At 39.1% G+C, this 12054-nt stretch overlaps 1 protein-coding gene across 3 annotated transcripts; it reads left to right on the top strand.

Annotated features, from left to right (window-relative positions):
- Positions 1–432: 432 nt before the first annotated feature.
- RCN3 (reticulocalbin 3) lies at positions 433–12011 on the top strand. 3 transcript variants are annotated; one of them, XM_081343803.1, is made up of 7 exons: positions 433–514; positions 3764–4005; positions 5650–5843; positions 6364–6536; positions 8962–9022; positions 9262–9461; positions 11836–11995. In XM_081343803.1, the coding sequence occupies exons 2-7, from the start codon at positions 3773–3775 to the stop codon at positions 11944–11946; spliced, it is 972 nt and encodes a 323-aa protein (XP_081199929.1). In that variant the 5' UTR covers positions 433–514; positions 3764–3772; the 3' UTR covers positions 11947–11995. The 3 variants fall into 3 exon arrangements, with proteins under 3 accessions (XP_081199929.1, XP_081199927.1, XP_081199928.1); XM_081343801.1 differs by lacking the exon at positions 433–514 and adding an exon at positions 591–743; XM_081343802.1 differs by lacking the exon at positions 433–514 and adding an exon at positions 595–743 and having other exon boundaries at positions 11110–12011.
- Positions 12012–12054: the final 43 nt, after the last annotated feature.

Here is a 12054-nt window from a genome sequence, read left to right on the forward strand (position 1 = left end):
TGAAACGATGGAAGGCAAATCCCGAATCAAAATTAATGAAATACTTCACACAGAATCAGGATCCCCTTTCCCTTTTCACAATCCTGGGAGGCCACGAGGTTTTTTGGCAGTCATGCATTTCATTTAATTCTAGCATGACTGCCAAAAAAGGGGTGGAGGTAGATTATTGAAGCACGCCGGGGTGGAAGCAGACAGAGGTGTCCTTCTGTAGTTGGCCGATGCGAAGAGGGGAACATGGACGACCCCAAAACGAGCCCGCCCCGCTGGCCTCGCCTTCAAGCTGCTGCGGGAAAACGTGGGAAGAAGGGAGCTTTGTGTCAACGTGGCGCAGACGGACCAGTCTACGAGCGCTCGGCCACGCCCATCATCCCACCACAGACCCGGATTGGATATTGCAGAGATGAGGGGCGTGCCCTGGGGGGGGGGGTTGAAGATACTACAGGAGTGAAGAGATGAACTGGGGAAGCATTCCGAGAGTGGTTTTCGTGGGCGCTGCAGCTCGTTTGGGAAAGAGGTAAACGGCGGGAAGAATCAGCAGGAAGAATCGATACTGGCCTGGGGAGAATTAATGGAAAGGGGTTATGGATGGGCAGAATAGAGATGAGGTGAACGAAATGAGGTCCTCGGGGGAGTCGGCTGGCCGTGGAGAACTTAATCGGGAAAGGAAACCTTTTCCTTTGTTAAGCATTGCAATTGGGGCCAAGTCGGGATGCTCTTGATTCGCCTTGCAAGAAATATGAATGGTGAGCGGACCCGATTGTCGGGAGCCACAGAGTAGATCGAAGCATTCAAGAGGGGTGCTGAAGTATCTGGCGCATTGTGGATGGAGCAGAGTGTTGTGGTTAAGAATTGGGAGGAGGGCATCTAAAAAACGGAGCAACGTGGCCACATGCGAGATTTTAGGGGCAAACTCCCGGGGAACATTAAAACCCTCTTTGAAACGGATAGCAGTAACTACCTCCTGCTGAGAAAGTTATTAATTCATCCCCGAGTTCTGCATCCTGCCCTGGTTTTTATTTAATTTGTGTCATCTAGCAGTTTTTTTTATTCCTACCTACTGCCTAGTCAGATTTTCTCCATGATATTTTATGATATGGAATATCAGTTCTTCCCCGCCCCCCCTTTTCTTTTTTCATTTGATTCCTGAATGAAAGATGCATTTTCCACCATAAGCAATTATAGAGATAGTGTTTAAGCTCTGAATTCCACAGATTGTGTCTTCCTGGAGTAGGACCTCCTGTGCTTCCTTCTATCTTGAACCAGGTTCATTTGTCTTGCATCCTTTGCTCTTTCCGCAGTGATCTGAAAACCTACTTATTTGAACAGGCCGGCCTGGTCTAAGGGTTTGGGGTATTTTTAATTATTTATTGTTAGGGCTTAATTAATCTAATCTTACTTTTAGCTTTTGTATGTAGTGCTTTTATTGCCCTGTACACCGCCCTGAGTCCTTCAGGAGAAGGGCGGTATAGAAATTCAATTAAATAAATAAATAAAAATAAATAAATTTGGAGACAATCATATGGGGAGAGGAGATGAAATATGCATTATTTTTTTCTTGAGAGTAAATATATCAGTTTGTTTCACCACAATCCAGTATAAAGTCAGTAGATGTCTATAGGCAAAGACTTCCTAGCTCTAGTTTTCTGTTTCAGCAATTTAACATTATTATTCTGAGTAAAGAAAGAGGCTAAAGGAAAATGAAATGCAGAAAGTGCTGACGGCAGTTATCTGAATAACACTGACCATTCACAAAACAATAGTTGGGTGGTAGTGAATGGTCAGTGTTAATGAGATTGTTATCACTATCTCCACTGTTTCTTCTCAACCTCTTTGTCCCTTTGCCTCTTCACCTTTCTACTGAGGAAATTAATAAATGAAGACTTGCATTTTGGGGGGAGGGATAGGCACCAGTATGGAAGTGCTTCTTCCAGAATGTTTTTTTTTCTTTTAAAACTCTGTGATCTTGTCTATGCCTCTAGGAATGCTTGTGTTTTCTTTATCCAAAGTTCAGACAGGTTAACCAAACCTGGCCCTATCTGGCCTTAGCCATCAATTAAGCTGTGCCACTTGCCATGACTGAGCAGAAAGGTTTCCACCACAATAGTTTTGATATTCTTTAAGATGTGGAATTCTTAATCTCTGAGCTTGGTTATTTGCTTGCAGACATTTCATTATCCAAGTAGGAAACATCATCAGAGTAAGTACCCAATCCAAACAAGAGTTGCATTGATGATGTTACCTAATACTGAAACATCTGCAAGCTCAGGGAACACCAAGAACTCCCCACATTCAACCTTGGGCTACACATATTCTCTTCTGTCGGTATTCTTCAAAATGCCACAAGACCTAATTGGTTTTTCAGTTTTTATTGTAGTGAAATTACTTGTTAAGCTGACTTTGTGCAATGGCAGAAGGCTGTTGGGTTTCATTCAGTCCAGGATCTGCCATAGTACAAAGAAGTTGGCAATGGAAGTGTCCTTGTTTTACTACAGTCTCAGATGCAAAGCTGTGTTCCCTTTCTGTGTCACTTTGTTCTTCAGTGGCTTTGTTCTGGACAGAGCAGGAACAGTGTTCATTGCTTCAGGAATTGAGCATTTTGTATTCTGGGCTGCAAACTGAGAACTGGCCTAATTTGTTTCTGCTGCTGTGATCTGCTGATGTTTTCCCCCCTTGAAAGCTGCAGCCCTTTTTCCTAATGCCCACCTCCAGCAGAGCCTTAGAGAATGGTAGAGCTTTATGTCTGAATTAATGGAGTAGGATGAAAGGAAGTAGAATGATTAAATAGAGAATATAGCTGAGAATGGGGACGATGATCTTTGGTAGGGGGAGAGGCCCCAGGACAAAATCAGGTGATTGGCCACTTATCTGTAGCATGTTACTTCAATCCTACATGGCAAGACTATGATTGGAAGGTAAAAAAAATCAGTCAGAACGGGAAAAATTCCAGTGCTGAGAACAAGTAACAAGTTGCCGGATTATATGAGACTTGGAGACCCTGCATCCAACTTCTTGCTCAGACATGGAGTTCATTTGATAACTGGGCCAATCTTTTTAAAATCAGTTGTTTTACAGAAAGATAGTCATGATTCCCTAGAATGGAGTAAAGAACTACCATATAGGTAAAGCATAAACATAATATACAATTTTTAAAAATGGGGAAAGCAAAAATATGGAAGCAAGATATTGGACTCTGGTATCTTGGCAAAGAGAAGAACAAAATTATCATGTTAATAGCATCATTAGAATTTGTAGAACTTTACCAAGTACAAAAGAACAAGCCCAACTCCAAGGATCTCACAATGTAAAATGTGATAAAAAGAATGGTGGGGAGGAGGAAGGTTTGGCAAAAAGGATAAGCAGAGCATGATGATATGGACCGAGTTATAGCAGGTTAGCTCTCTTGATGTTTAGAGATCCATAATTTCAGATCATGGTAAGACATCTATCTTCAGATCATGTCTAAGACATCTAAAGGGCACCAGTTTGGATATGGACATGATGGGGTATAATCCACAGAATGGTGGATTATACCTTACTCTAAGGTAGCCTTAGAAGAAGGATTTGAAGGAAATTAGGTAGTATTCTCTAAACTCTGGGCAGCATAGGAGAATGGATGTCATATTTTTTGAAAGCAGGAGTTCTCAAAAACAGTAAAGATGGATGGGTATGAGGAGCAAATTTTTCAAAGCCTGATATATCAGGGTATGTATATAATGTATGTATTATGTGTTTTCCTTATTCATCATTTATTTATTTTTCCAAGAGGTGTACAATGGCTTGGCACAATACACTTTGCTACTATTATCTGTTGACTGTATGCCTCGTCTGGGCCCAGGCCAAGCCACCCCCTGACAAGAAGGATCGTGTCCACCATGGTCAAGACCTCAGTGATCACCCCCATGATGACAGTCAAGACTTCCGTTATGATCATGAAGCTTTTTTAGGCAAAGAAGATGCCAAGACATTTGACCAACTAACTCCTGAAGAGAGCAAAGAGAGGCTGGGGTAAAGATGCATTGGTGAAACTGAACAAAGAATTTTGCATTCCAAAACTGGGAGAGGAAAATCAAATGTCTAGTTCTGTAGGGTGCAGGTTTCTTAGAAGACAAAGGGTAGATTGTAGCGACTTGCCTGTCCCTACAACTTATAGCAAAACTATAAATTTTTGCAAAAATAATACAATATATACTGTAGATTTGTTTAATGTATTTGAGCATAGGCAGATTACAGAAATCAGTTGTTTCTTTTAGTGAGCTAATTGAATATCACATCAAAGAATAAAAAAACAAGTTGCCTAATTTGCAGAGCTAAACGAATCAAGAAACATGTTTTCCTGATTCCCACTGGCTAATGAAACCAGCTGAGAATAGTGATATATTAAGGACAAGAATTGTAAGGTTGTTTCTCTAAGGGGGGATTCTAAGTATGCTGGCTTATTGTGTGCAAATCTGATTAAGGTTTGGTGAAAATGGTTACAAGCATATTTGAAACAGCTGAATACCCTGTCCTCTAAGCTTTATATCCATTCTTGACATGGCATTTAGCCATTTCAACTACATCACCAAAAGATAACCTAACTAAAAACCTAACTAAACAAACAAACCTCATCATACAGGATTTTTTCTTCAGGAAGCTATTCTTTTGGTCAAACGCAAAGAAAGAGTGCTATGAATCCAGATAGTATAATCCAGCCATTTGAGAATTATTTCTCTAAAATGATGTTTCTCAACCCTCATAAAATGTACAGGGTTCAATTTCCAGAATTCTCAGGCACCATTTTGTCAAGGTTGAAAAACATTGCTTAACAGCATCAAGTTCTCATTAGAAAACTGCTCAGGGAAAGAGGCTTTTTTTCTGGAACTATTAAATACTAATAAAGTATAGAAGGAAGTTTTCTATTTTCTGCTTTAAGTCACCCTTTATAAAATGGTGACTGCCTAGAGCAGGGGTGTAAAACTGCCGGCCTGCGGGCCAGACACATCACGTGGAAGCCACACCCACCCCATTGCCAGCCATGGCAAAACTGTCCTGATACGTCGTGCGACATCACGTGACATCTCAAGTTTGACATGTCTGACCTAGAGGATACCAAGAAATAAGGCATCATTGATAGTAACTAACCAGACCTTGACTAAAGATCTCTAGTGAGAGAGAGACCCTTGTTCTCTTATTACTTCTAGGTAATTGGTTTTTTGTTCTAACTTCATCTTTACTAAGGAAATACACCTGTGTGGTTCAATTTTTTTTTACATATGTTCCAGAATCAAGTGCATAATTAAGATAGAGCTCTAAACCAGTCTTTAAATCATTGGTCTATCGGATCTTAATACCAGCCCTAATAATATACTATACATCACAGGTGTCAAACTCGATCGCATCACATGACATATCACATTTTTTGCCTTTGTGGAGTCAGGGCGGGCGTGGCCACGGGCCACCAATTTGACACCCCAGCTAGAGATCCTCCATTCTCAGTGGTTCTCTCCAGTAACATTAGCACTTCACTTCTCAGAAATCTTAGCCTCCACTCCCAATGTGTTCCACAAATGGGTTATGGGTGGTTTGTTTCTTTATAGCATAGACTAGAGTTGAGCAGTCCTGACAGTTTCTGTAAGCCACTTTCCTGAGTTTTTAGGCTTATTTTTTCAGGAAGATTGTGGACCGAATTGACCGAGATGGGGATGGTTTTGTGACTCAGCCTGAATTGAAGGATTGGATCAAGCATACTCAGAACCGCTATATCTATGAGAGTGTGAACAAGAACTGGAAGGACTATGACAAGGATAATGATGGCCAAATCACTTGGAATGAGTTGAAAAGCACTGCTTATGGGCACTATGAAGGTAAAAGGGTGGGGGAGAAAGGGAAAAATCATGTTTATGTGGGAGAGAGAGAGAGATGTTATGCTGGAGGACAGGAGAGCAGAAGGTACTGTAGCCACCTAGCCTGAAAAAAAGCAGATTAAAAGGATAGACAGTATTTTGAGAAGTCAATAAGACTAATCAATAACATTTACTTCCTCATGATGTGCACTTTGCTGTAGATTGCTCAAATTAGTTTCCTCTATTACAGCAGTTGCTCCAGAAAGGGCCCCAAAGTCAGCATTCTAATACATATTTTAATTTCCTAATGACTACGTCACATGATGAGGACCTCACCTTGCACTTAATACAGAGAGAGGTTTGGTTATTAATCAAGATGTAAGCTCATTCTGAGGAACTGTTTCACGGGCATCAGCTTTTTTCTGTGAGTGATTATGGTCAACCAAACCTGGAAATCCTTTTCTTGTAGAAAAATAAGTGTTAATTATTTGCTCAGGTATATTGGGGGCTTCACTGATGCTCATGCTTTTGCTTTCTTCAGGAGAAGAGTTTGGTGATCTTGAGGACAAGAATTCGTACCGAAAAATGTTGGCCAGGGATGAGCGACGATTCAAAGGTGCTGACAAAAATGGAGACATGAGTATGACAAAAGAGGAATTCACAGCCTTCCTTCATCCTGAAGAGTTTGACCACATGAGGGACATTATAGTGATGGTGAGGCTGGATATACTAACATTAAACAGTGCAAATTGCACTGGTTTATCAGGCTGTATGAATCTAATCATTGTGGCTTAGTCAGCAACAGAGCTCAGGATAGCATGTCACAGCAGATTGTGTGGATTTTTCCTAGTCAAGGGAGATTTCTACTTCCTACCTAAATTGCTTTCCCATAACTGTATTTGCATAGAATTAGAATTTCAAATTCGAATAGAATCATCTCCATTTGTTTATTTATCACATTTATATGGCTGTCCATCTCATAAGAAGCAGTTCTGGGCAGCATGCAACAATCGGTAAAAATAAAATAATGATTATAAAAATCAAAAAAAGTGAAAATACTAAAATTCATAGGTTATGGATCTTATATATACCTACAATGAATGAATTGGAAATTCTATTGAAAACAGAGGATTTATACATATAATAAAAGCAACACTAAATGGTTGCTTAGTGAATCCATGTCTGGATCCACATTCTGTTTTTTTGCCATAGTTGATTTTAATATAGTTTAACCACAGTGTTCTCATTCACGTGATATTCTCTTTTTTGCCAGTTGATTTTAATATAGTTTAACCACCACAGTGTTCTCATTCACGTGATATTTCAGCCATAAACCATGATTTACGAACTCTATTACTCCCAGCATGCTAAGCCAAAACCAAGCAAATTGCAGCTTTTAATATAAAGATCAACAACTTTTTCACTTGGTGGGTATCACTGTGTTTTTATATAGTGTATCAGGTAGGCCAAAGTATTTTAATATATAAATAATGTGTGTATTTTAAAGACTTAAAAATGTCCACAATGTGAGCATGTAGAGATGTTGTGAGATTTACTTTATCTTATTTTTTTATTATTCAGTGGATGCCATCTACTGGTATTATGGGTTCATCTTCAACTTAACATGTAAATCCAAATACCATATAAAAAGCAATGCTTAGTCAGGTGAGTTTTTCTCAACTATAGCAACCAGAAGATGTGTAGACTTCAGTTCCTAGTCAGCAAACTGGCTGAAGAATTCTGGGAGTTGAATTTTACAAATCTTCAAATTACTATGTTTGAGAAACACTAGCCTAGATTCTTGCCAACCTGACTAGTGGCAAGGGATCAGAGAAACTTTGTTTCAAAACCTCTCAAAAATATAAAGTAGACAATTATACCAAGACTTTCAAATAGTACTTAGACTTATAAAATTTAGGGGGTTGGGATTTATCAAGTTGAAGCAAAGATCAAAGACCAAGAATTATCTGAATCAGAATAATCTAATTGCATGCTTCAGAACAGGATTGTCTTGATCTTCCCAGCTCATAACAGCTATATTTGTGACAGCCCCTTAAGATACTTTGCCATTAAAAAATCCTGTTTTTTGTGATGGATGGTGTATATATATCGGTTGGGTGGAAAACAAATTTATTAGTTAGCAGATAGATGTCACTTGGGTGAGTCATAAAAGAAAGGAGCTGAAACTGCTGCAAGAAATTTTGCGCCAGCTTCAGCAGCTGTTCTTCAAAGTTTATTTTATTAAAACTTCTATTCCTGCCTTTTAGTTTCCATTTATACTGTATTCTCTTTCTCCCCTTTCCTTTAACTGTACCTTACCTCTCTTGTGAAATATTAGATTTTTCCTCTAGAAAGTATTTCAGATGGTGTAAAGGATCTTTCTCTAAAGGATTTCGTAATTACCAAATGAAGATGTAACACTATTCTAGCATCCTATTTTTGAATCCTGAAAAATCTGGAGCTCATTTTTACATGGTAAAAGGTAGCAATAATCTGCTTTATGCTTGTAATATGATAAGCAAGAATGAAATGTGGCTACTGCTTACCTCAAAAGCTGAAATGAGATGCTGATTTAAAATGCTCCCTATGTTGTTGTTGTTTTTTAAATGGAACAAAAAAATCCCTCTAATATTCTGTCTGCTGTCTAAACTATGTTTATGAGTTTCAGGTAAAAAAATGAGTATTTTCTCCTCAATGTTTAAGAAAGTAGTCCAGTATATTGTATTGCATTCAGCATCTCCTTTCTCCCAGATGCAAAGCTGACTATGAGAAGTCCTTCCCAATTTTCTCCAAGATGATAGCACACATGGGAACAGCTGTGTGTTACAGTAGCTGCTTTGCAAGTAGAAGGAATCATACTCAGTTCAGACAAATCTGGGGAAAATCTCATCTGAGACCCTGGAGAACCATTGTTGATTAAGAGTACAGGTGCTCCTTTGAGTAATCAAGGCCCAAGCTTAGAAAGCAATTATGACCCACCCATATTTTCCAACAGACATATACTACCAAGCATCTAGGAACAGAAACTGCCTTTTATTACAGGCACGATTTCTTGAGGTTTTGGTATCTTTTTGGCACATCTCTCTGTGGGAAGATGTACTCTCTGTACCATTAAGAGTTACCCTTCTCACTTTTTCAGGAAACCCTGGAGGACATAGATAAGAATGGTGATGGCTTTGTAGAAGTTGATGAATATCTTGGTAAGAATATAAGAATTTCTGCCTGAATGGCAATGGATTACCCCCTATTAAGATGTAGGCTGGTTTGGGGCAGAGCCACAAGCCTTTTTTGAGTGCAGAGGGAGGAGATACTGAAGACTCAATACCCCTCCTATCCCATTCCTTCATTGACTTGGCTTGATTAGAAGATACGTTCTACTTTAGTCCAGCACCTGGGGTTAAAGGGGACTTTTGGTATCTCACTTATTCTTATTGATCAGGTGACATATATACCCCTGAAACTGGGGAGCCAGAACCTAGCTGGGTGACAAGTGAACGTCAACAATTCTTGGAACACCGAGATATCAACAAAGATGGGAAAATGGATCGGCAGGAAATCGGGCACTGGATCCTACCCACAGATTATGATCATGCTGAAGTGGAATCCAAGCATCTCCTTGTTCAGTCGGACAAAGATCTGGTAAGAACGATCCAGGCATAGGGAAGGAGCTGCAATGCCAGGGGAAGGCAGGAGTTGAGATATGTGGACTGTGTGTGACCCACTAGCATTTTTTTTTGGACAGAGCCCAGATTGGGTGAGTCCCCAGGAATTAAACTTGATTTGAAGATTTTACTTTAGGTAATTTTAGCTCCAGGCTTCTTGACCTGGATATTAAAGTAGAAGTAAAAGATTTTGATTCTCCCTCAAATCATGCTGGGTATCAATGCATTCCTTAAAGACTTCTGTCCTAGTTTGCTTGTAATTGGAAATTATTACCGAGTCCAATGCAAATTCATGAAATGAAGAAATAGGTCATTTTTTAATTATGAAAGAAAACTATTTTTGGGAAAGGAATATAATTTAAAACAGAGCCGATTCTTTCCTTACTTTTTCCTCACTTTATCTGTTTCGAAAACTCTGCTTATACTCTACTTTCAAAAAGCTAGTGCAATCCGGTCAAATCTCTGGCAGAAGCTACTTTAGTTAACCTACAAATGGAGGAAGAAAAAAAAGCATGTAGCTCACCAAGCTTTCATTACAGGCTTGTCTACTAATATTAGGCAGGATCTGACCAGTACTACCACAGTCACCATAAAATTTAATACTTGAAGCTCATCTTTATTTATTCATTTGTTCATCTTTTTGTTTATTAAATTTATATGCAGCCCATCTCTCAGTCTGAGGTGACTCTGGGTGGCAGCTGCACCTCTAATCCACATATTCAGTTTTAACACAATTTCAAATGAATACTTGAAAACTTGCCCTTGACCATCTCATCTCAATTAAGTGGCACAAGGCTATAAACACATCCGGCTTCTAGGACACTAAATGTATTTTCAGCTCCGCAATATCAGTCAAGACCCAAATTTCATCCTCAGGGAAGCTTTTCTAAAATATTGGTCATTAATGAGAGCATTAGCCTAAGGATTAACCTTGTTTTAATGTCTGTCCTCTAATGAAAAACTTCCTCTCCTGTCCCTGAGAATAGAAAGCTGAGTTTCCAAGGTATGCTTTGTTACTGCTAAATTTCTTAAAAGAAAGCAAACTTAAAATTAAAGCAAAATACTCTCTCATTTAAAGGAAGGAGTATGTGTACAATGTCAAGATCCCATGGACATTTTGTTCAGGATGGCGACTTGTGGGTGGATTTGTGTCACACACTGCCAATTTCTAAGATATGCAACTTCCACTATTTGGCTCCAGTTGTCTATCTTTATGTTTTGAAATAGCAAAATAGAAAGCGAGCAATTCAGAATGTACTACTGTAGATCTTTTCTTTTTTTAAAATCATTCTGGGGGGAAAGATGGAGCAATCTCTGTAGTGCCACTAAGAACTTTAGCCCTCAAAATGAGGGAAAATAATATTTAATAATATTTAAACCAACTGCCTCCTCTAATGATCTATTGCCGCATGAACTGTTCTAAGAAGCTGGAAACACTCATATTTTAAAACAGTTTTCCTTCTCCCTGAAAAATTAATATAAGTGGCTTTTAAGTTTTATATATAATTCACTAATAAGAATGTTAAAAAATAAATGATTGGGATGTAATTGGGTTATAATTATGCTCTTCTCTCCTTGCTTTTCTATCTCTTCTCCTACTGCTTCTCCTCCTCCCCATATCGCAGGACGATAAAATAACCAAGCAAGAGATTTTGGACAATTGGAACATGTTTGTGGGGAGCCAGGCTACCAACTATGGTGAAGATTTAACAAAGAAGCATGATGAACTGTGATTGGAGTGGGTGGGGGATATACAACAGCGGGTTCTCCCTTATATGGGAGTGGGAGAAGCACACTCCAGAAGGAATTGCTGTCTATTTATTGTTGGAAGGGCCTGCTTAAACTTTCTTCAAAAAATAGTGTAGCTGGCATACTTGGGTGGTTTTCCCTAGGATCCATTCCTGTTCTTCTGCAGCCTCTATCTCCCCCAAAGCACACTTGAGCCCTTGTCATGTTATGAAGATCTCCGTGTTTCAGAGGCATTTGGGAAGAAGGAGATTAAATACACCTACACCTTTTTTCATCAGTGCATCTAATCTCTTCTGTAATGTTTTTAATGCACTTCAATTCTTCCCTTGCAAGTTCCACACTCTAGCTCCTTCAAATGTTTCCCTTGTTTTAAGAAGACAAATACAGCTGTTTTCTTTTCAAACACTTGTCTGGGACCAGTTGGGAATAATGAAAAAAATCACTTGGGTTCAAAATTACCTCCAATGTCTGTTTTATATAGATAAAAAAAAGTTGAATGCAAGTTGAATATATTTTTAAGCATCTTAATGGTAACCAGTACCTTGGATAAATATTGCTTATCTAGGCTTGTAGTTCCTTCTCTGTACCCCTTCCTTCTCCAGGATAACAGGCTTTCCCGGGATGAAGTCATAGAGATGATGAAGCACAGCATTCAAAGCGCCAAAGAGTATAAAAACACGGTTGATCATCTGGGGGGCCGCCAGGAGTTGTGACCTCTTAAATTGTAAAATTTTGGATTACTAATAAAACCATTTCCCAACCTCTAAAAGATATTGTGCCATAGATTGGAAAACAGAAGAAGCAGCAAAATTTTAGGGGGG

The sequence above is a fragment of the Vipera berus genome, assembly GCF_964194415.1.
Source record: "Vipera berus genome assembly, chromosome: Z".
Lineage (NCBI taxonomy): Eukaryota > Metazoa > Chordata > Lepidosauria > Squamata > Viperidae > Vipera > Vipera berus.

Bases quoted from the DNA above. Each gene is read 5' to 3' on its own strand.
- RCN3 (XM_081343801.1), top strand. The intron at 5,844-6,363 runs GTAAAAGGGTGG...TGCTTTCTTCAG, and splicing joins TGCTTATGGGCACTATGAAG to GAGAAGAGTTTGGTGATCTT. The intron at 9,462-11,835 runs GTAAGAACGATC...TTCCTTCTCCAG, and splicing joins TTCAGTCGGACAAAGATCTG to GATAACAGGCTTTCCCGGGA.